Source organism: Muscardinus avellanarius (assembly GCF_963383645.1).
Source record: "Muscardinus avellanarius genome assembly, chromosome: 6".
Lineage (NCBI taxonomy): Eukaryota > Metazoa > Chordata > Mammalia > Rodentia > Gliridae > Muscardinus > Muscardinus avellanarius.
Genome location: NC_137791.1, coordinates 105922065 through 105944735, shown reverse-complemented (window position 1 = coordinate 105944735; position 22671 = coordinate 105922065). Strand labels below are relative to the sequence as shown.

At 38.0% G+C, this 22671-nt stretch overlaps 1 protein-coding gene across 1 annotated transcript in view; it reads left to right on the top strand.

The window, feature by feature from the left end:
• Positions 1-1053: 1053 nt before the first annotated feature.
• Positions 1054-22671, top strand: part of N4BP2 (NEDD4 binding protein 2) — a gene marked incomplete at both ends in the record, with an annotated part of 63522 nt that continues 41904 nt past the window's right edge. Inside the window, 5 exons of the mRNA XM_080697430.1 lie at positions 1054-1282; positions 5817-6963; positions 11096-11220; positions 12548-12636; positions 21454-21530. Of these exons, the coding sequence (XP_080553556.1) occupies positions 1054-1282; positions 5817-6963; positions 11096-11220; positions 12548-12636; positions 21454-21530 (1667 nt within the window). The remainder of the gene's footprint in view (positions 1283-5816; positions 6964-11095; positions 11221-12547; positions 12637-21453; positions 21531-22671) is intronic.

The following is a 22671-nucleotide window of genomic DNA, read 5'->3' as shown; positions in this document are numbered from 1 at the left end:
GGCGTGGTGGCACAGGCTGAGACAGGAGGATGATCTGTGGTTCGCGGACAGCCTCAGCTACTTAGTGAGGCCCTTTGTAACTCAGTAAGACCTTGTTTATAAAGACTAAAAAATAGGGCTGGGAGTGTCACTCGGAAGTAATACCCTTGGGTTCCATCTCTAGTACTGAAGAAAAGAAAAAAAAAAAGTACTGGGTTGTTGGGAATTAATGGCTCTTGCTTTTACCCTGAATGAGATGGAAAGCTAGTGGATAGTTTAGCAGAAAAGAGCCATGATCCAATCTGTATTTAATTGAGCCACATTGCCTGCTGTGCTAAGTTGACTGAAGAGGCAAAGGTAGAAGTCGGGAGATTGGTTTGACTGTTAGAGTAAATCAGGAGAAAGGCTGTGAATAGCCAAGTCTGGAGTGGTAGTTGTGGAGATGGTAAAGAGTGATCATATCCTGGATACATTTTAGGGGTTGCATTGACAAAATTGGTTTACTAGTTGGATGTGAGATAAGAAGAAATCAAGGATTATCCCAAATTTTACGGCCTGAGCAATTAGAAGGATAGAATTAACTGAGATGAGAAAGACTGGGAGAACACGTTTGAAGGGAGTCAGGAGCTCATTTATACATGTTAAGTTCATGATGCCTTTTAGATAATTGAGTATAGGTGTTCAATAGATATTCTGATTGTATTCATAGATGCTGTTTTATGTTTTTAGTGTTAGAATAGTGTACTTGCTGTTTTAAAATATGTTTTGTTAGTAATTTATAATGTGTTCAATCCTGGCAAAACTGGAATGTTTTGGAGAGAGAATTCTTTGCTTTTTGGCTCCATTGTCAGAGTTGATGGTACATTCTTAGAGTTAAATAAAGATGTCTTTCCAGTTTTAGAAATGGAAATATAACTATATAGTCTGAGTGTTTTTAATTGCTTTCTATTTTAGGTCCTATTACCGCTGGACTGTACAAGACTTTTAACCCTCTTTTCTTTGAATTATGATTTAAATATCAGACATCTTAAATTTTTTTTAAAAAAGGGAAACATTTTAGTTTTGAAAGTCAGAATGCCAAGGAAAAGGAAAAATGTTGGGGGAAATCCTTTTCGGAAGACTGCAAACTCTAAGGAAGTTGTCGTATCGCATGTTGCTAGTCATGAGGAATCAACCACCACTCTTCCTTCCATGTGTGAGACAAATATTGATCAGGAAGAAATCTTCACCAGTATCTCAGAGATGTTTTCTGATCTGGATCCTGATGTAGTGTATTTGATGCTTTCTGAATGTGATTTCAAAGGTGAGAAAAAGTTTAGTTTGCACACTTTGCGTCATGTAAGAAGACTTCATGTACTATGCCACAATTGGTAGAAATATAGAAAACTAACCATCTTACTTCTGTTTTCTTCATCACTTATTAAGCATCTGCCATGGGCAAGGTACTAACTTTGGTATTATAAGGCATATGAAGAATAAAGCATAGATTCTGGTCTTAAATGTACAGTTCTAGATGTCAAGATGCATGTATAGATATCATATTCTACATTTTATTTTTTTTATCTTCTAGAACAGGTTGGCAGTATTGACATTTTGGATTGGATAATTCTTTCTTATGAATGGCTCTCCTGTTCATTGTAGGATATGTACAATGGCCTGTACCCACTAGTAAAATGCCAGTAATAACCCCACCCACTAGTTGCGACAATCAAAAATATTTTAAGCTGAGTGCAGTGGTACATGCCTGTAATCCCAGGATTTAGGAGACTGAAATTGGAGAGTCACAGAGTTGAGGTCAGTCTCAGCAACCTTATGAGATCCTGTTTCAAAATAAGAAATAAGCCAGGTGCAATGGCACATGCTTGTAATCCCAGTATTTGGGAGGACAAGAAATCATAGGTTCATGGCCTGCCTCAGCTACTTAGCGAGGCCCTCTGCAACTTAATGAGACCCTGTTTCAAAATAAAACATAAAAAAATAGGGCTGGGGATGTGTTTCAGAGGTAGAATTCCATTGAATTAAATCTTCGATACTGCCGGGCATGGTGGCACATGTTTGTAATACCAGCATTCAGGAGGCTGAGAGTGGAGGATCATGGTTTGCGGACAGCCTCAGCTACTTAGCGAGGCTCTCTGTAACTTAGTGAGACCCTGTTTCAAAATAATGAATGAAAAAATAGGGCAGGGGGTGTAGCTTGGAGGTAGAATGACCCTGAGTGTCATCCCCAGTACTGGGGGAAAAAATATATTGTGCCCTTTCAGCCGGGTGTGGTGGCTCAGGCTTGTAATCCCAGTACTTGGGAGACTGAGAAAGGAGGAATGCGCAGGTTCAATGTCATCCTCATCTACTCAGTGAGGCCCTCCGCAATTTAGTGAGACCCAGTTTCCAAATAAAATATAAAATAGTTTGGGGTGTAGTGCAGAGATAGAAGGCCCCTGGGTTCCATCTTCATTAACACACACACACACACACACACACACACACACACACACACACACACACGTGACAAATCCTCAATACCACATACTAAAACAAAAACCCCAAAATAAATAAAAAGGGTTGGGTGTGTCACTCAGAGGTAGAATGCCCATGGCTTCAACCCCTAGTTAAAAAATAAAAACCCATATAATATCATTTGTCCCCTAGGAGGTGAAATTGTACCCAATTGAGAACCAGTGTCCTGGAATGAAGGAAGACATGAAGTCAGAGAGTTTAAATATTGTTCTGTTTTACTGCTATATTCCTGAGCCCTGAAATAGCAAATAACCCATAGTAGAAGTTAGTATATATTTATTGACTAGGTAATTATGGAAATAAGGGGTGATTAAGAGTTAAGGCTAGTAAAGTAGTCTAGTTTAAAACAGTGGCTTTGGAGTCAAGAAACTTAATTGGGTTTCAGTTCAGCTACTAATCTAAGTATTGGTTTTCTAAACTGTTAACAAAAAATACTAATATATATCTTATAGAACTTTTTTGTTGTGAATTGAGGTTTTTTTGTTAAGTCTTCAATATATAGTAAGTTTATATATAACTGATAATAAATTATTTAGAAAATGTTTGCATATAGAAGACTAAGAGAATTAGATGTCAATACTTAGTATTGTTATTAGTTATAATGAGTGTATTTTCATTTTCAGTTATTGTGTGAACTATGATGTGAGCATATCTTATCTATAATGGTATGTGTGCTGGAACTGAGGTTTCTGCAGTGCACTTGGTACTTAGAAATGATAGTATATAGAGTTTTATAAGTGACTTCAACATTTATTTCTTAATTTTGATGTCCTTAAATTTATTTGTTGCACGTACATCAACAGCAGTGGTGAACTATAAGAAAACCATATTATCCTAATCCTAATAAATAATTTTTTGTCTTTTCCAGGATCTCCTGTAGACTTTGTTCATAAATATTTGATATTTTGAGTAGTTTGAATAATAGCACTGATGATGTTTATATTCTACCTTTTTAACCATTAGAACATAAATACTTTTTAAATGTTGCTACAGTCTTTATTTTCAGTAGTATTCTAATACTCCAGTGTGCTCTAGAGTTGTGCTCTATTTTATCTAAGCTTTTCATGAATAATTAATATTGCAGAGAACATCTTGGTAAAAAATAGCCATTTTTTTTCTTTTGGCTTCTTTTCTTAGTCCCAAAGTTTTATTTGCTGTATCACAGGGTAAGAACAGTGTTCGACTCTTGGAAATAAACTGCTAAATTGCTCGCCAACGAGGTACGCAGGTTTGTAATACCAGCAGCACTGTCTAAGTGTAGTGCTTTCATCATAGCCTTTTCAGCATTGTATAGAATTATTTTAAGGTTTTAATAGGAATAAAATTGCACCTTTTCTTAATTTACGTTTTTTAAGTAAAAGGAATGTTGAACAGCTTTCTATTATTTTCATTAATTCTTATATTCTTTTGTAAATTGTTCATTTTTTGTTGTTTTCATTCCATAGTTTTAATTTTTCCAAGTCTGTTTAAGAACTTTTTGTGTGATAATAATCTATCCTGATCTTTTACTTTTTTTTACTTATTTTTTTTATTATATACATGTTAGATTTTTTAGTTGATCCTTTCTTTTTTTTCTTTCCCCTCTTCTGTTTTTCTACTTTTAGGGCTTCTTGCCTTTGTCGTATTGCTGTGATTTCCTAATTGATCTTTCTGCCAGGCTTGCCCCCTCCAATCCCTCTTTGTTTTTCTTCTTAAGGGAACATTAATTGGGTGCTTACTAGGTGCCAGTCCTTGTATACAGCACTTTTTCATGGATTATCTCATTTAGTCCTCACAACAACCTATGAGGTAGGTACTTTTATTATCCCCGTATTAAAGTGAGAAAAACAAGGCTTAGGGAGGTTAACTAACTTGTTCAAAGTATCATAGCCAGTTAATAGGAAGTTAAATGTTGGTGCATTCTGACTCCAGGCCAGAGCTGGTAACTGCTGTGCCATGTCCAGATTTATCTTAAAACAAGACAAAAATGTAAATATAAATTACAAAACTCCCCAAACTTCCGATACTTATGAGGTTTTCCTTTTTTGTGGCACTGGGGATCAAACCCACAGCCTCATGCCTGCTATGAAAGCACTCTACCACTGAATTATATGCCCAGCCCTAAATACTTAAAAATTGAAATGGTTCTTTATTTGTGTTATTACAGAGAGCTCTGCATTGGAGTCAGACACACCAGTCTTGGCTCTGTCACTTATTGTCTGTGTGACTTGGGCTGAGTTAATGTAATTTTTGAGCTTCATTTTCTTCATCTTTCTGCTAGGATGGTATACCTCATAGTATTATTTGAGGATTCAGTGAGGTGATTTGTATGACGCTTCTAACCCAAATGCTATGACTGGTAGTTTCCCTTTAAGTTCCCTTGGGAAATAAAATTGATATTTCTTAGCATGACATATAAGATCCTTCTAAATTTTACCCCATCTCCCTCTCCAGTCTTATCTTCTTCTCTTAACCACTGTACATATCACTTTGTGCCCAATCTCCAATCAACTTCTGTTAACACCTTAAAAATACTTTGTATTTTCAAGCTTGGCTTACTTTTCCCACCTGGCAAATTGCTTTTTAATCTTCAAGACTCAGGTTCACATATCACATTATGTGAAATCTTTCCTTACTCTCCTGTACACTGCTATGGCACTTGTACATTATCAAGAGTATACATTATTTACTTTATAGTATATGAATATCTTGTAATGCAATTGTCATTGATCTCCATTACGCTGCAAAATCTTTTGAGTAAAGACTATGTCTTGTTCATTTTTATATAAAGTATTTCTGATATGTAGTACATGCTCATAAATTTTTTTTATTTAGTATGTATATATGAATTCATAGCATGGACCATATAAATAAATTAGATGTCTAGGAGCCTGTGTACTTAAAATACTTAATACTTAAAAGACATGCAAGGAGGTAATAATTGTTGAATAAAAGGAGGTAATGTTGAATGAAAGGAGGTAATAATTGTTGAATAAATCAGCTGGTTTTAGAACCTTCATAAATATCCCTAACACATACAAATATAGATATTTACACATTTATTCAATAAAGAATATTTACTTGATGATAGCTTATTACTATTTATCTGAAAGAACAACTTTGCATGTCTCCATCATTAAAATTTTTCATTAATGCAGGCTTTGGTGTTTTAGCAAAATATTAATTTTTAAAAGATGACTTCTTGAGTATTTTTAAGATTCTTTGTATTCCTTTCATTGTAAAATCCAGTATTATTCCTGGATTTTAATGAAGTTGTGTCTTATTTTTTCAACATATATACCTATATGTTTGTTGTTGTTCTTGTTGTTTTTGTTGTTGTGCAGTTGAAAATGCCATGGATTGTCTGTTAGAGTTATCTGCCACTGATGCCAAAGTAGAAGAATCATCTTCCCAAAGCTTTGTTGCTTCTGAGAATCAGCCAAGTGAAGCAGGAAGTGAGATAATGGAGAAGTATCCTCCTGAAGAAGAGAGTGAAGATTCCAGAATGGATTCATTTTTGGATATGCAACTAACTGAAGACTTGGATTCCTTAATACAGAATGCTTTTGAGAAATTAAATTCTTCTCCGGATGACCAAGTATACTCATTTATGCCTTTGCAAGATATTAATAGTTTTAATGACCAAAGTAAATTTACAAATTCAAATTCAAGTAGTATGACTCCCATTCCTTCTACACAAAATATGGATTCAAACAGTGAGAGTATAGAGAAGTCTACATTTAGTTCAAACCCATTAACTTCACTTTCAGTTTTGAATGAGTCCCAAAGTTTAATAAAAGATAACATTTTGGAAGGTAATTACACAGAAGATTCTAATTCCAGTGGTTCATTAAATCCAGCAAGTGACTCTATTGTGTGTTGTAGCGACCCCAATCGGGAACAGAAAGAGCTTTTGGAAGCTGAGTGTGTTGAGACTCGACCCTCTGAGGCCCCTGTAGATTTGGAAGCCAGCAAACCTCAGGCTTCTTTAAACCTGCCAGTGCAAAGTTCAGGGTTTGATTCACCAGGAACCGGAGGGGATCAGAAATTGACTTCTGTTTCTGATGTTTTTGTACCTTCTGAAGGGTTCAGTTTCAAGCCACAGAAACATCCTGAACTGCCGCCAAAGGGGAAGGATGTGAATTACTGTCCCATGCTTACCCCTCTCCCTTTGCTGCTTCCTCCTCCTCCTCCTCCTCCCCTGTGGAATCCCATGATTCCTGCTTTTGACCTCTTTCAAGGAAACCATGGCTTTGTAGCTCCAGTTGTAACCACAGCTGCACACTGGAGACCTGTTAACTACACATTTCCACCCTCAGTCATTTCTCATACTTCACCGACAAAGGTATGGAGAAATAAAGAGGGAACGAGTGCTTATCAAGTACAAGAAACGCCAGTTGCTCAGGTTGTGAGAAAGAAGACATCCTTTGTTGGACTAGTTCTTGTTCTTCTCAGAGGGCTTCCAGGATCAGGAAAATCTTTTTTGGCGAGGTATGAGGTTTTAATTGAATTAATTGAATTTAAAAAAGTAGAATGCATGAATCTGAACAAATATATAGGGTTAGTGTGCAAAATGCTTTGCTTAATAAAAATATTTAATAGCATCTAATGTTTAACTGATTTTTTTTTTTTTTTTGGGGTGGTACTGAGGGTGGAACCCAGGGGTTTTTCTACTTCTGGGCTATACTCCCAGACCTATTTTTATACTTTATTTGGAAACAGGGTCTCACTAAGTTGCAGAGCGCCTCATTAAGTAGCTGAGGCTGGCTTCAAACCTACGAGATCCTCGTGTCTCAGCCTCCCAAGCGCTGGGATTACATACAAGTATGTGCCACCATGCCCAGCTTAACTGAATTTTTTGAATTTTGTAGATAGTAACATTGTAACCAGAGGGTTATTGTTATTTTTTTTTTTTTTTTTTTGTGGTACTGGTTAAGGAACTCAGGGATTCTACCCCTGAGTTACACCCCAGTCCTATTTTTTTTTTTTTTTTTTTTTTTAGTCTTTATATTTTTTGAAACAGAGTCTTACTGAGCTGCAAAGGGCCTTGCTAAGTAGTTGAGGCTGTCGGCGAACTGCGATCCTCTGGTCTCTGCCTCTCCGGGGCTGGGATTACAAGCCTGCACCACCATGCCTGGCCTTCTCCAGAGGTTTTTATTGAAGTCTTTCCCTCTCAGAATATGTTTGAATAGAATATCTTATCATTTCCAAAGAAAAAATTAAAGATGGCTCCAACATTTTGAGTTTCTGAAATCAGTAGAAATAACTTTGTGTGTGTGCAAAGAGAGCTTATTTGAGTAGGAGAAAGAATAGTTCAACTTTAAAGGATCATGGAATTAATTGTCAGAATAAGCACTCTGGAAATATAAAAAATAGTTGATTTTAAATTCACGGAAAGAGAAATCTTAAATAAATGAATTTACGGGTAGTTAGAAATTTGGGAGATTATAGTGTGTTTTAAAATAATGCCTTTAGAAATTATTTAAAAGAAGGGAATATGGGATAAGTAGTTAGAGAACTTCAGATATTCACTTATGTTTTTATTATAAAATATAGTACTCTCTCTGGGAGTGGTGGCGCACGTTTATAATCCCAGTACTTGACAGGCTAAGGTAGGAGGATTGCAGGTTTCTTGGTCAACCTCAGCTACTTATTGAGGCCCTCTGCAGTTTAGTGAGACCCTGTTTCAAAATAAAATATAAGGCTGGGGGTGTAGGGGTGTAGCTCGGAGGTAGAATTCCCCTGGTTTCATCCCTAGTACAGTTCCTGCGTATGCGCACACACATACACACACACACACACACACAATAAAAAAATAGGGCTGGGGGTGTAGCTCAGAGGTAGAATGCCCCTGGGTTCAATCCCCAGTACCGCAAAATAAATAAATAGTACACTCAATTATTTTCTCAAATCTATTATTTGTATACTTTGTAGATTAGGAAGGCTGTGAGTGCTTTTGCCTGGGAGACTAGAATCAGGCTTAGAGGTAGCCTTATTTCTGAGTTCAGGGCACTCCCTTTGGAGTATTATTTAATTCCTCTTCATATCCCTTAGCCTTTAAATCCTAAGAAGTTTATACTTAACATTTTATTTGCCAGTTATTTTTTTCTTCCATATTTTAACTATTTACCCTCTTCTACTCTTTTCTGTTTGGTCCTGAGTATATATGGTTTCAGTGTTCATAGATATCTTTGGAATGTGCTTCCTTAGCTCCTTTTCATTTGTTTTTTGCTATTATTCGTCAGTTATCTTCCAGTAAATTGTATTTTGTTAATATATTTATAAGCATATTCTACTCTAAGACACATCATAGACTTTTCTCATTGATTTAATAACAGTTTAAAACAATATAATATGTATTACAATCAGTCACATCCTTGTATTTTGTGAAGGAGATTGGGATGAAAGGTAGTACTTTAAAAGGTATTAGAGCTATGAGACAGGTTTGCAGAACAAGGTTTTCGAGGTCTTACAAGAGGCAGCTAAAGTTTGTAAGAGAAAGAAGCATTTGTTCAAAGTAGGAGAAATAGTTTTTGAATGAAGAAAGAGCAATAATTGGGATAGTGTGTAGGTAAAGCTGAGTTTTCTTAGAATAAATGGTCCATAGCATTAAACTGGCATGTGAGCTCAAGGGAAATGAAGGGTGAAAGTAAAGCTTTTGGAATTATTGGGAAGAAGGTTATAAATGGATATCTGAACAGTTTTGTTATCATGTGAGGGTAGAAGACAAATGTTACAGAAGCATTGATAATACAGCAGAGAAGAGTTGGAAGGGAATAGTTAAAAGGGAGTCCCAAAGTGTGGTCACAGTTTTTGTTTAATTTTTGTGTGAATCCCAGATTTGTAGATGGTTAATTCCAGAATCAGAAAAAAGATATCAGAGCTGGGCATGGTGGCGCACGCTTGTAATCCCCGAGCTTGGGAGGCGGACACAGGAGGATCGCTCAGGTTCGAAGCCAGCCTCAGCTACTTAGTGAGGCTCTCAGCAACTTAGTGAGACCCTGTTTCCAAATAAAATATAAAATAGGACTGGGAGTATAGCCTGGAGGTAGAAAGCCTCTGGATTCCACCCCTAGTACCACCAAAAAAAAGAAAAAAATATATCAGGAATAAGAAAACCTACCCACAGAAATATTTATTAGCATTGCATTTTTGAATGTTTTGTCATGCTTGTCGAATTTATAGTCATATTAAGAGAGCTTTATCTTTTGAGTATTAGTTCTGTCTTAGTGCTTGCCTACTTTAAAATGGCATACTTGGAGGGGTGCAGTAGTCAGTATATATCAAATAATCAAACGAGGTGGATGCTTGGGATTGATAGTTCTGAAGCATTTTTATTTGCCAGGTCTTCTTGATAATTAAGAACTAGTTAACTGGTTCTTGTTGGTATTCATACACTCTTTAATTGTGCACAAACACAGCTTGTAAATGAGATCTCTGTCTAATGAGCTTGATCCTGGTAAACAGGTTTCTTTCAGCCTCAAAAACAAAACAACAGCTGGTTGTGGTGGCACATGCTTTTAATTCTACCATTTAGGAGGCTGAGACCATAGGATCACGGTTCGTGGACAGCCTCAGCTACTTAGTGAGGCTCTTTGCAACTTAGTGAGAGCGGTTTTAAAGAATAAAGTATAGGGCTGGGGTGTAGCTCGGAGGTCACATACCCCTGGGTTCCATCCCCAGACCTGCAAAAAACAAAACAACAGAAACCAAAGAACTAGAGCTGGGCACGGTGGCACACACTTGTAATCCCAGCATTTGTGAGGCTGTGACAAGAGGATCTCGGTTTGTGAACAGCCTCAGCTACTTAGTGAGGCCGTGTTAAAATAAAAAAAAAAGTATGGCTGGAGGTGTAGCTTGGAGGTAGAATGCCCCTGGGTTCCATCCCCAGCACTGCGAAAATAAAAAGAAAGAAAGAAAATAAACCAAAAAACTAATCTTAAGCCTTTTATAGTTAATTTATAAAGATTTTTATAACAATAAACAGGCTTCTAAATACTGTACATAGAGAAAAATAGAACTGCCTCATGTCAGTTTTTTTTCTTTTTCCCGGGTCTGAGGATGGAACCCAGGGGCTTTTGACTTCCGAACTATACCCCCTGCCCTATTTTTTTTTTTTTATTCTTTATTTTGAAGCCAGGTCTCACTGAGTTACAGAGGGCCTAAGTAGCTGAGGCTGTCCGTGAACCGCAATCTTCCGGTCTCAGCCTCCCGAATGCTGGGGTTACAAGCTTGCGCCACCATGCCTGGTTTCATGTCAGTTTTTTTTTTTTTTTGGTGGTACTGGGGGTGGAACCCAGAAGCTTTCTACCTCCAGGCTATACTCCCAGACCTTTTTTATATTTTATTTGGAAACAGGGTCTCACTAAGTAACTGAGGCTGGCTTTGAACCCGTGCGATCCTCCTGTCTCAGCCTCCCAAGCGCGGGGATTACAAGTGTGCACCACCACGCCCGGCTGTCAGTTTTTTTTAAATCAAACTTCTGCTTAGAGAATTTCGTGGTGTTTGAATATTATAGTATTCTCTTAAATAATACTTTACATTTTTATTTGAATTATGACTAAAAGGAGGAAGAATTTTGAGAGGAAAAACTAATGGAAATAATTTCCTTTATCATTCACAGGACTTTGCAAGAGGATAATCCTAGTGGAGTCATTCTTAGTACTGATGATTATTTTTATATAAATGGACAGTACCAATTTGATGTAAAGTACTTAGCAGAAGCCCATGAATGGAACCAGAATCGTGGTAAGAATAAGGCATCAGATTCTGAGTAAAATTAAGAGTAATATAAAGGAAAAATTCATTTATTGCTTGTATTTTGAGAGAAATAATTTAAAAAAATTAATAATTGACTTTAATTATATTAAAATATATTTAGGAACTGGGAGTGGTGGCTCACCCTTGTAATTCCAGTAGTTGTGAGGTTGAGACAGGAGGACTGCAGATTCGAGGTCAGCCTCAGCTACTTAGTGAAGCCCTCCACAATTTTGTGAAATCTTGTTTCAAAATAAAGGATAAGGCTGGAAGCTTGTAATCCCAAAACTTGGGAGGCTGACACAGGAGGATTGCACAGGTTCAAAGCCAGCCTCAGCTACTTCGTGACACTCTCATCAACTTAGTGAGATCCCGTTTCCAAAGAGAGTATAAAATAGGTCTGGGAGTACAACCCGAAGGTAGAAAAGCCCCTAGGTTCCACCCCTAGTATCATAAAAAAAAATAAATAAAAAATAGGGCTGGAGGTGTAGCTCTGAGGTAGAATGCCCCTGGGTTCAATCCCTAGTAACACAAAAAAACAAAAAGTGTGTGTGTGTGTTTTACTGGGGATTAAATCTAAGGGCATTTTACCTCTGAGCTATATCATATCCCCAGCCCCCTACCCCCTTTTTGGTGGTACTGGGGATTGAGCCCAGGGACATTCTACCTCTACCTCTGAGTGACACACCCAACCCTATTATTTTTATATATTTTATTTTGTATTTTATTTTATTTTATTTTATTTTATTTTATTTTATTTTATTGTGGTACTGAGGATGGAACCCAGGGGAATTCTACTTCCAAGCTACAGCCCCAGCCCTAAATTTTTATTCTTTATTTTGAAATAGGGTCTCATTGAGTTGCAAAGGGCCTCACTAAGTAGCTGAGGCTGTCTGCGAACTGTGATCCTCCTGTCTCAGCCTCCCAAATGCTGGAATTACAAGTGTGTGACACTTTACCTACCTTTATTCTTTATTTTGAAACAGGGTCTCATTAAGTTGCAGAGGACCTTACTATATAGCTAAGGCTGCCCATGAACCTGTGGTCCTCCTGTCTTAGCCTCCCCTGCCATGAACCTGCAATCCTTTTTTAGCCTCCCAAGTACTGGAATTGCAAACCTGTGATCTTCCTGTCTCAGCCTCCTAAGTACTGGGATAACAGGCATGCATAAGCATGCCCAGCTCCTAAAGTGATATTTAGAATTCATATAGTGAGTAAAAGTAGTTTATGGCTTTCAAATTATAAAAACAAGATCAGATTAAAAAAAAAAACACAAGATAATACTATTGAACATGATATTTCATTTTCTATTTTTCAGCAAAAGAAGCATTTGAGAAGAAGGTCTCTCCAATAATAATAGATAACACTAACCTACAAGCATGGGAAATGAAGCCATACGTTGCTTTGGTTTGTATCTCAAGTTGTTATTTGTTTATAATAGTGGGTTTGGATTCAATGGCAAATGATTGCTCAAATAAAGCTTATGAATTTGAGGATCTTATTTCTTGGTCTGTCTCTGAGCTTTAGTGACATAAAAAAAATAGGACAATCAGTACAGCTCAGTTTTTCCATAAAGCTAAATTTATTTACTTTTTTTTTTTTTTTTTTTTTTGGTGGTACTAGGAGTGGAACCCAGAGGCCTTCTACCTCCGGGCTATACTCCCAGACATTTTAAAAAATATTTTGTTTGGAAATAGGGTCTCACTAAGTTGCTGAAAGCCTCACTAAGTAGCTGAGGCTGGCTTCGAACCCGTGCGATCCTCTTGTCTCAGCCTCCCAAGCGTGGGGATTATAAGCGTGCGCCACCACGCCCGGCTTTTATTTACTTTTTAAATTCTGAGATGCACATGTTAACAATGGAGATTGTTTTTGCTTTTTGGTATCTTTTATGAAAAGGTGGTATATTAAGTATAAATTTTAAAAATTACAGCTTTTTTGCTAAACTCAACTATTTTTACTTCTCTAAATTTGCCAAATTTCTGTCATTACCTTGCCCTTCTCCCTTTGCTGAATATACCCACTTTTTCTTTTTGCCATACTTACTTAACTTATACTCAGTTGCTCTTTGTTTTTTGGCCTGGCTTTGAGGTTACCTCTTTCAAGAAGTTAGCCATCATTAGCTTATTAAAAGCTATTTCATGTTATTTGGCTTAACTGTTCTTAAAAATGAAACACATGCTTTTTATAAATAGGCTGTGGGTGGGGTTAATTTTTTCTTAAAGTGACAGTAAATATTTAAGGTTTTGTGGGCCACATAAAATCTATCACACATTATTTTTTTTATCCTCCTACTTATCTCCTCTCTGTTTTTCTATTTTTGGGGGAGGGTACTGGAGGTTGAACCCAGGGGAAGTCTATCTCTGTCCCTCCAAGCAGCACCACAGCCCCATTTATTTATTTATTTATTTATTTATTTATTTATTTATTTTTATACTAGGGATGGAACCCACGAGCATTCTACTGCCAAGCTATACCACCAGTCCTATTTTTTATTCTTTATTTTGAAACAGGATCTCACTGAGTTGTGTAGGGCCTCACTAAGTAGTAGCTGAGGCTGTTTTCAAACCGCGATCCTTCTGACTCAGCCTCCCAAATGCTGTGATTACAAGTGTGCGCCACCATGCTTGGCTCTATTTTTTTTTTTGAATCAGGGTCTTTCTAAGTTACTGAGGCTGTCCTCAAACTTGTGATCTGTCTCAGCTTTCCGTGTACTGGGATTACAGGTGTGTGCCTCTGTGTCTGGCTTTCTCCTTTAAGGATGTAAAAGACTATTTTTAAGTTCTCATGCTGTACAAATATTGGCCTTTTTGCTGGATGTGGCTTTAAGCCATCTAAATATTCTTGAGGGTAGGAATATTTTTTATTTGTGGTACTGGAGATTGAATCTAGGGTCATTCTACTACTGAGCTACACCCTCAACCTTTTTCTGTTTTTCAATTTAAAATTTTAATTTTGAACTAGGTGTGGTGGCACATGCTTATAATCCCAGTACTGGGGAGGTTGAGATAGGAGGATCAAAGGTTTGTGGCCAGCTTCTGCTAGTTAGGCCCTTTGCAACTTAGACCCTTTTCCAAAATAAAGAATAAAAAATAGGCCTAGGGATGTAGCATGGAGGTAGAAGGCCCCTGGGGTCAATCCCTAGTAACACACACACACACACACACACACACACACACACACACACACACACACGTGTAAAGAAAGCCAGGCATGGTGGCGCACTCTTGTAATCCCAGCATTTGGGAGGCTGAGACAGGAGGATCGTGGTTCACAGACAGCTTCAGGTACTTAGGTAGGTCATTTGCAACTTAGTGAGACCCTGTTTCAAAATAAAGAATAAAAAATAGGGCTGGGAGTGTAGCTCAGAGGTAGAATGCTCCTAGATTCCATCCCTAGTACTGCAAAAAAAAAAGTAAAGAAAATGATAAATTTTTTTATTTTGAAAAAAGGTCTTACTAAGGTCTTGCTAAATTGCTGAGGCTGGCCTCAAATCTGCAATCTTCTTATCTCAGCTTCCCAAGTAATAGATTACAGGTGTGTGCTATCACTACTGGTATAGGACATTTATTTATTTATTTACATATTTTTGTGGTACTGGGATCCTCCCATCTCAACCTCCCAAGTACAGAGATTCCAAGCATGGGCCACCACGCCTGGCTTGTTTTATTTATCATTGAGTCTTCAGGACATAGCAGTATGGTTGGCAGATAGTAGCCACATTTATTGAGTAAATTGATAAATGAAGCTTTTGTGAGTACAGGATTTTTTTGTTTGTTTATTCCTTCATTAGTGCATGCTTGGCACTTAGTAATGCAATTTTGGGTGGGGAATACAGGAGGTTATTTAGGGAAGTAAAAGGCAGCATATGAAAAAGGCTGTGAAGAGAGGGGAACGGATCGCTCTCCAGGGGAAAAAGTATCTAGAAAGCCATTCCTGGGTATAGAAAGGTGGCCTGGGCAGTGGAGGTGGAGTCTGGAGTGGTCTGTTTTCAGGAAAGGTAAACCACCTGGGAATATAATTTATACTTTAGTGAATGACTGTCATACTTCCTCTCTTCTGTCTGTTTTGGCCAGCATTTTCACTACAGTAATACAAAATACCTGACCCTCTCCTTAGAGGACGGAAGAGTGTTTGCTCACAGTTTGTTGCAGATCCAGGTTCAGTTCGTTTGAGGAGTATGTATCTCAGGGCATGGTTGTGGGAAACAGGAAGCAGCAAGGCTCTACTCTCGCACATCATGGGGTGGGAAGCTGAGAGGGAGCATGGGGGAGAACCATGCATAGTCCCAGACACACCCAGGGACCGCTCTTAGCAGCCAAGCCCTGCTTTCAACATTGCTCTCTCGTTTCCATGAGGGCTGGGAGGACATCTCACCTCCAAAGACTACCGTGTCCTTAATACGTCCAGACTCTTTGCTCTACCTAGTGCACCTGTGCTGCTTCAGAGGCATGATTCTTCACTGAAGCAATTGTGTACTTTGAAAGCAAATGAAACTATCTGTGCAAGGGTAATAAAACATTAGATTTTAGGGCATTGAAAACTGAAATTTGGTCTGCTTTCTGGTCCTAGTAGTTCCTAATTTAAGGAGTAATATATTCATAGTAAGAGCTTGCTGTTTCTCTTGACCTTACATGACTCTTTGTAGGTCTTCCTTTGTTTCTTGCTATTTTTTTTTTTTTTTTTTTTTTTTTTTTTTGGTGGTACTGAGGATGGAACCCATGAGCCTTCTACCTTCGGGCTACACTACCAGACCTATTTTTTTTTTTTTTTTTTTTTTTGGGTGCTACTGGGGTGGAACCCAGAGGCTTTCTACCTCTGGGCTATACTCCCAGACATTTTTTATATTTTATTTGGAAACAGGGTCTCACTAGGTTGCTGAAAGCCTCACTAACTGGCTGAGGCTGGCTTTGAACCTGTGCGATCCTCCTGTCTCAGCCCCAAGCACGGGGATTACAAGTGTGTGCCACCATGCCTGGCTCCCAGACCTATTTTATATTTTATTTGGAAACAGGGTCTCTTAAGCCAGCTGAGGCTGGCTTTGAACCTGTGCAATCGTGCGGGGATTACAAGCGTGCACCACCACACCCGGCTTTGTTTCTTGCTATTCTATTAAAAAAATTTTTTTTTTATATTAACTAGGCATGGAGATGCATGCCTCTCATCCCCACTACCTAGGAGCCTGGGTTAGGAGGGTCACAAATTGGAGGCCAATTTAGGCAGTTTAACAAGACTATGTCTCAAAAAGGAATGAAGCCGGGTATGGTGGTGCATGTTTGTAATCCCAGTACTTGGGAGGCTGAGACAGGATTGTATATTTGCGGCCAACCTCAGCTACTTAGTGAGGCCCTTTTCAACTCAGTGAGACCCTGTTTCAAAATAAAGAATAAAAGTTAGGTCTGGGGGTGTAGCTTGAAGGTAGAATGCCCCTGGATTCCATCCCCAGTACCGGGAAAAAAAAAAAAAAAAGAATGAGCAGGGCATGGTTGGGGGTGCACTCATGTAATCCTAGTACTTGGGAGGCTGAGACAGGAGGACTGCAGGTTTGTGGCCATCCTCAGCTACTTAGGCCCTTCACAACTCAATAAGACCCTGTTTCCAATAAAGATTACAAAATGGGGCTGGAGGTATAGCTTGGATGTAGAATGCCCCTGAATTTGCCCTCCAGCACCAAAAAACCAAACACAAACAAAAAAAACCGGGGTGGGGGGTGTAGTTTAAAAGCAGAATGCTAGGCCAGGCTTGGTGGCGCACGCTTGTAATCCCCGCGCTTGGGAGGCGAAGACAGGAGGATTGCGCTGGTTCGAAGCCAGCCTTGCTAGCTTAAGAGACTCTGTTTCCACATAAAAATGTTAAAAAAGGGCTTCCAGGAACCCCAGTACCACCAAAAAAAAAGCAGAATGCTTGTCTATCATGAATGAGGCCCTGCTTTCAGCTTTCTTTTCTAGTACTACCAAAAACATGCTAACACTTAATTTTTTAATGTAGAAAAAAGAGAAAGCCTTTCCTTGTTGTGTTCTAATGTTTGTTTAGTCTTTAGACTTCCATAATGGATATTTCCTTTTCTCTTACATAATAATTGAAAGTATAAAACTTTTTTAGTATTGATTGCTTGGCTCTTCCCAACTGTACTTAGAAGTTTGTAAAGGACCCTTGCTTATCTTAGAGTACCAAACTCATTTCTTCTTAGTAAAGAAGTAGATATAGTAATTACTATAGAGAAGAGGGAGAGAGCCACTTTTCTTTAAGTAGCAAGATAAAGCTGTCAGGAAGTGGAATAGAGCAGATACCTTGACTCCTTTAGAAAAGTAGCTAACTAGTGAGTTAAGGAAAAATAGGGAGCAGTCAAGCTCTTAATGACACCTGCCAGAATATATTATTTTCCTTAAAAGTATATATGTATTACTTCCCTTGTAGGCTATCATACAACTTGGAATAAGGCAGCCAGAATCTTCCCAAATAATGTAAAATCTTTCTAAAATTTGCCTGATTGTAGGAGAACTTGAAATGGTCTTTAAATTCACATTCTATTCATCTGTTGTGTTTGTGCATTTAAAATTAACTTGATACTAAGAGGTATATGATACCCCTTTAGGTGATTAGAAATCATACCTGTTGCCAGGCCCTGAATAAGTTGTGTGAAATTAGCCAGCGATGATGGTGCGTACTTGTCATCCCTGTACTTAGAAGGTTGGGATGGGAGGATTTCAGGTTTGAGGACAGTCTTAGCAACTTAGTGAGGCCCTCTGCAAATAAGTGAGACCCTGTTTAAAAAAAAAAAAATAGGGCTGGGGTATGGCTCAGAGGTAGAATGCCCCTGGGTTCAAGCCCTAGTACCATAAGTAAAAAAAATAAAATGCCTGTGTGAAATTTGGTGCTGAGATCGGAGTAGACACATTATAGGACATTATGTCATTTTCTATCCTGGTGTGTTGGCTCGACTTTTGGGCTTTCTGTCTGTAATAGCAGAAAATAGCAGTAACTTTTGGTGTGTTATCATAAAATTGAAGGGATGGATAGTAGGAGATGAGATCAGAGATGTAATGAAGATTGGAGAGATGGCAGGGCAGATTATATATGGGCTCACAAGTCACTGTAAAAATCTTGAATTTTACCTTGATTGACCTGGAGGGTATATTTGTCTGCTTGGGCAGTCATAACAAAATACCATAGATGAGGTGAGTTAAAGAACAGAAAAGTGTCTCATTATTCTGGAGGCTGGGTGTCCCAGGTCAAGCTCCTGCAGGTTGGTTTCTGGTGAGGGTGCGCCTCCTGACTTGCAGATGGTTGTCTTCTCACTGTATCTTCATATGGTAGGCAGAGAACACTTTGGTGTGTCTTTTTTTTTCTCTTTTATCTTTTTTGCGTACTGAGAATTGAACCCAGGGGCATTCTACCTCTGAGCCACACCCCCAGCCCTAATTTTTTATTCTTTGTTTTCAAAACAGGGTCTCAGTTGCAGGAAGTCTCACTAAGTAGCTGAGGCTGGCCACGAACTCGTGATCCTCCTGTCTCAGCCTCCCAAGTCCTGGGTTTACAAGTGTGTACCACCACACTTGGCTTGGTGTGTCTTATAAGGACATTATTCCTATTGGATCAGAGCCACACCCTTATGACCTCATTTAACCTTAACTACCTCCATATAGACTGAAACTTTAAATACCGGTGCTGGGCTTCAATTCGACATGATTTCCTGGTAGATAAACATATTCAGTCCATAACAGAGAGTTCTGAGCAGAGTAGTGACATCTGATTGTTAAGAGGATCTTTGTAGTACAGCACTGAAAATGAACTGGGGGACATTTTGGAAACAGGGAGACCCGTTAAAAAGCTGGTATAGTAGAATTAAGACATGTGGCTTAGATCAACATTGTAGCAGTGAAGATGGTAGTATTAAATAGATTCTGAATATTTAGATAGTAAGAGCCAACTGGATTTCTTGTTGGATTGATATTTGAAAGAAAGGGTGCCCTAGCTATTAGGGAGGCTGAGGCATTAGAATCAAGGTCAGCCTGGGCAATTTAGTAAGACCTTGTCTCAGAATAAAAATTAAGGAAAGGGCTGGGGATCTAGCTGAGTAATAGAGCACTTGCATACCAGCCCTTGGTTCAGTTCCCACTAGTAGGAGAAGAAAAAGAGTCAAGTGTACACGTCTTTTGTAATTGAAAATTATCATTAACTGAGACAAAGATTCAGGTAGAATTGTTTTGGGATGGGTATAGGTAATGGATTTCAAGAGTTTAGGTTTGAATGTGTTAAGCTTGTTAAATAGGTAGTTGGATCTATGAGCTTGGAGTTCATGAGCAAATTCTGGCCTAAAGATATATATTTGAGAGGTATTATATATAGGTGACATTTAAAGCCAGGGAAAGAAGTGACAGTATCATAGAAATGAAGGTAGGTTAAGAATACTGGACCAATGACTTTTTGGGGGCAGTCCATGGTGAGCAGAGGTGTGGCTGAGATGGAAAGACCAGAGTAGCAAAAAAGGACCCAGAAGAGTTCTCACCCTGTGAAGAGAGAGGAATACAAGAACATGTAATGAAGTAAGCGTGTCAGGTATGGCTGAGGGTCAAGCTCAAGAGAACTGAGAATTATAGCATTTTTCAGTGTGGAAGTTTAATTCATTGGTTTGATGTCTAGTTTTGGTGAGGTGGCCAAATGGAGTGGGCTAAAGAGAGGCTGGAAAAAGAAAAATTAGAGAATATAGAAATAGTTTTGAGACTTTTTTTTTTCTACAAAAGGGAACAGGGAAACAGGGCTATATTTTAAAGGGAAAGTAGAGTCAAGAGTAAGATGGATATATGGGGTTGATTCAGGAGGGATGGAAAAATTACTGATGATTGATGAGCCAGGAGGCGGAGAATTGTAGCCAGTTGTGGTGGCTTGTAATCCCAGTACTCAGGAGGCTGAGACAGGAGGATTACAGGTTCGTGGCCAGCCTCAGCTACTTAGTGAGGCCCTCTGCAACTTACGTAAGATCTATTTCAAAATAAAAAGTAAAATAGGGCTGGGATGTGGCTTGGAGGTAGGATGCCCCTGGGCTCAATCCCCAGTATTGATAAAAACTTTTTTTGCCCAAATAGTTATTCTCATGGAGGAGAGAGGGGCTAGCTAGATGTAGTGTACAGGTACAGGGTTTGGCTGTTAGATTATAGCCATGAGCTTTGAAAAATGTAAAGAGCTAATATATGTATGAAATAATTTCAAAATATAAAAGCCATGCATGTTTGTGATAAGCAGATTGCAAAAAAAATGTCTAAAGTTCTCCTCCCCAGAGGTAAATGTTTTTAATATTATTTTTGAGACTTTTTCCAGAAAATTTCTGTGTAAATTCAAATGTATGACTAATCCTTTTTTACCCAAGTTAAAATTCTTTGTCTTACTTTCGCAACAGTTTATATTAAGGACCTTCTCTCATTAACATTTATATGATTTTAAAAGTTATTGTTATATATTTTTTGTGGTACTGGGGATTGAACTCAGGCATTCTATCTCTGAGCTACACCCTCAGCCCTATTTTTTATTCTTTATTTTGAAACAGAGTCTCACTGAGTTGCAAAGGGCCTCACTAAGTAGCTGAGGCTGACTGTGAACCTGCAGTCCTCCTGTCTCAGCCTCCCAAGTACTGGTATTAAAAGTGTGTGCCACCACGCCCGGCATACTGTTTTATCCTTATACCTTTTTTTTTAATTAGTCAACCTTACCTCCCTTCTTTCCTCTTTTTCTTCTTTTCTCTCTCTGTTTTTCTGTACTGGGGATTGAACTCAGGGGCATTCCACCTCTGAGCCACACTCTCAGCCCTTTTTATTTTGTTTTGAAACAGGGTCTCACTCAGTTGCTGAGAAGAGTCTGCCCGTATTGCTAGTGCTGTCCTTGAGCCTTGTGCCACCACTTCTGACTCCAAACCCATCTTAATAGTACTGAGTTATTTGTATTTTTCTGTTATTACAAATAATAGTGAAGTGGATGTTGTGGCACATGCATGTGCATTTGTGTCTGTATATTCACTCATCTTTGTTCTCTTAAATATGTATTTATCAGTATCATAAATTTCTGGAAGTTATGCTGGGTTGAAGAGATTGTGTATTTTATTAAACTAACAATTCAGATAATCTTTGGGGTTCTTTCACTTTTAATGTGCTATATATAAGTTTAGAAATAAGGTATTTAATTTCATGGAAATAATTATTTTAAAGTATTCCTGTCTTTTTTTTTAATACATAGTCTCTAAAACATAAATATAAGGTTCTTTTCCGGGAGCCAGACACATGGTGGAAGTTCAAACCAAAGGAACTTTCAAGGTAAGACTTGTGTTTTATTTCATGTGTTAGAATTCATCTAGATTTTTTTCTTTATAAGTGATGAGTGAAATAAATTGACTAGATTTCAGTTTAGCTATTTAAAAATTGATACTTTATATTGTTTACATTTTTCCGTTTTTATGAAGATTTTGTATCTTTCTGTTTCCAAAATGCTGTTGTCAAAAAGTACCAGTTGTGTTATGTAGTTAGTATTTTATTTTCTTTTATAATATCTTAATATCTGAAACAAGAACTGACCCTAGGACTTGACACATCTGAACTATATGTTACTGGGAAGGACTTTTAGTTGCCAACTAATTTAAAGTTCTAGAAGGTGTTGAGGTAGTGAGGTAGAGATTGAAAATGTAGTAACGATCCAGATGTCCAGGTGTTTTTTTTTTATTTAGTTGTTCGACTTGAATAACACGGATATACTTTTTTTCCCCCTCTGTATTCCTGGAGAGACCTAATTTAATTTGGGTCAGCCTGTTTTCTCCTTGATAGTTTTAATTATTTTCATTACTAACTAAAGGACAGCCTACCTTTAGTATATTCACAATGTTGTGGGACAATCACCACTAATTCCAGAACACATCCATTCTCTTGAAAAGAAGGCCCACACCTGTAGCAGTTCCTACCAGTTCTTCTCTCCTTTAGGCACCCCTCATCTTTGTTCAGCATCTTATTCTGGGCTTTGTATACGAATGGAACCCTACCACATACGGTCTTTTTTTGTCTGGTACCTTTCCCTTGACATCATCTTTTCACAGTTCATATCTCTTTGTAGAAGGTACCAGTACTTAACTCCTTTTAATTATCTCTTTAAAACATTACTGGATTTGCTTTTCTATATTTCTTTGAGAATTTTTGCATCTGTTATAGATAAATGAGTTTTCTTTCCGTTTTTCCTTCTTCGACCTGCCTTGACTGGCTTGGTATCGTGGTTTTAGGTTCATGAAACTCATTGGAAAGTATATCCTCTTTTTCTTATTCAAAGTTTATCTAAGTATGAGTATTTGATTAAATTTACTTATAAAATTGTCTGGATCTGTATTTTCCTTTTAAGAAGGTTCAGTAGGAAATGTCTCATCACATCACAGTTAAGATTTTTATTAAAACAGCGTTCTTTTATCTTTGTAAC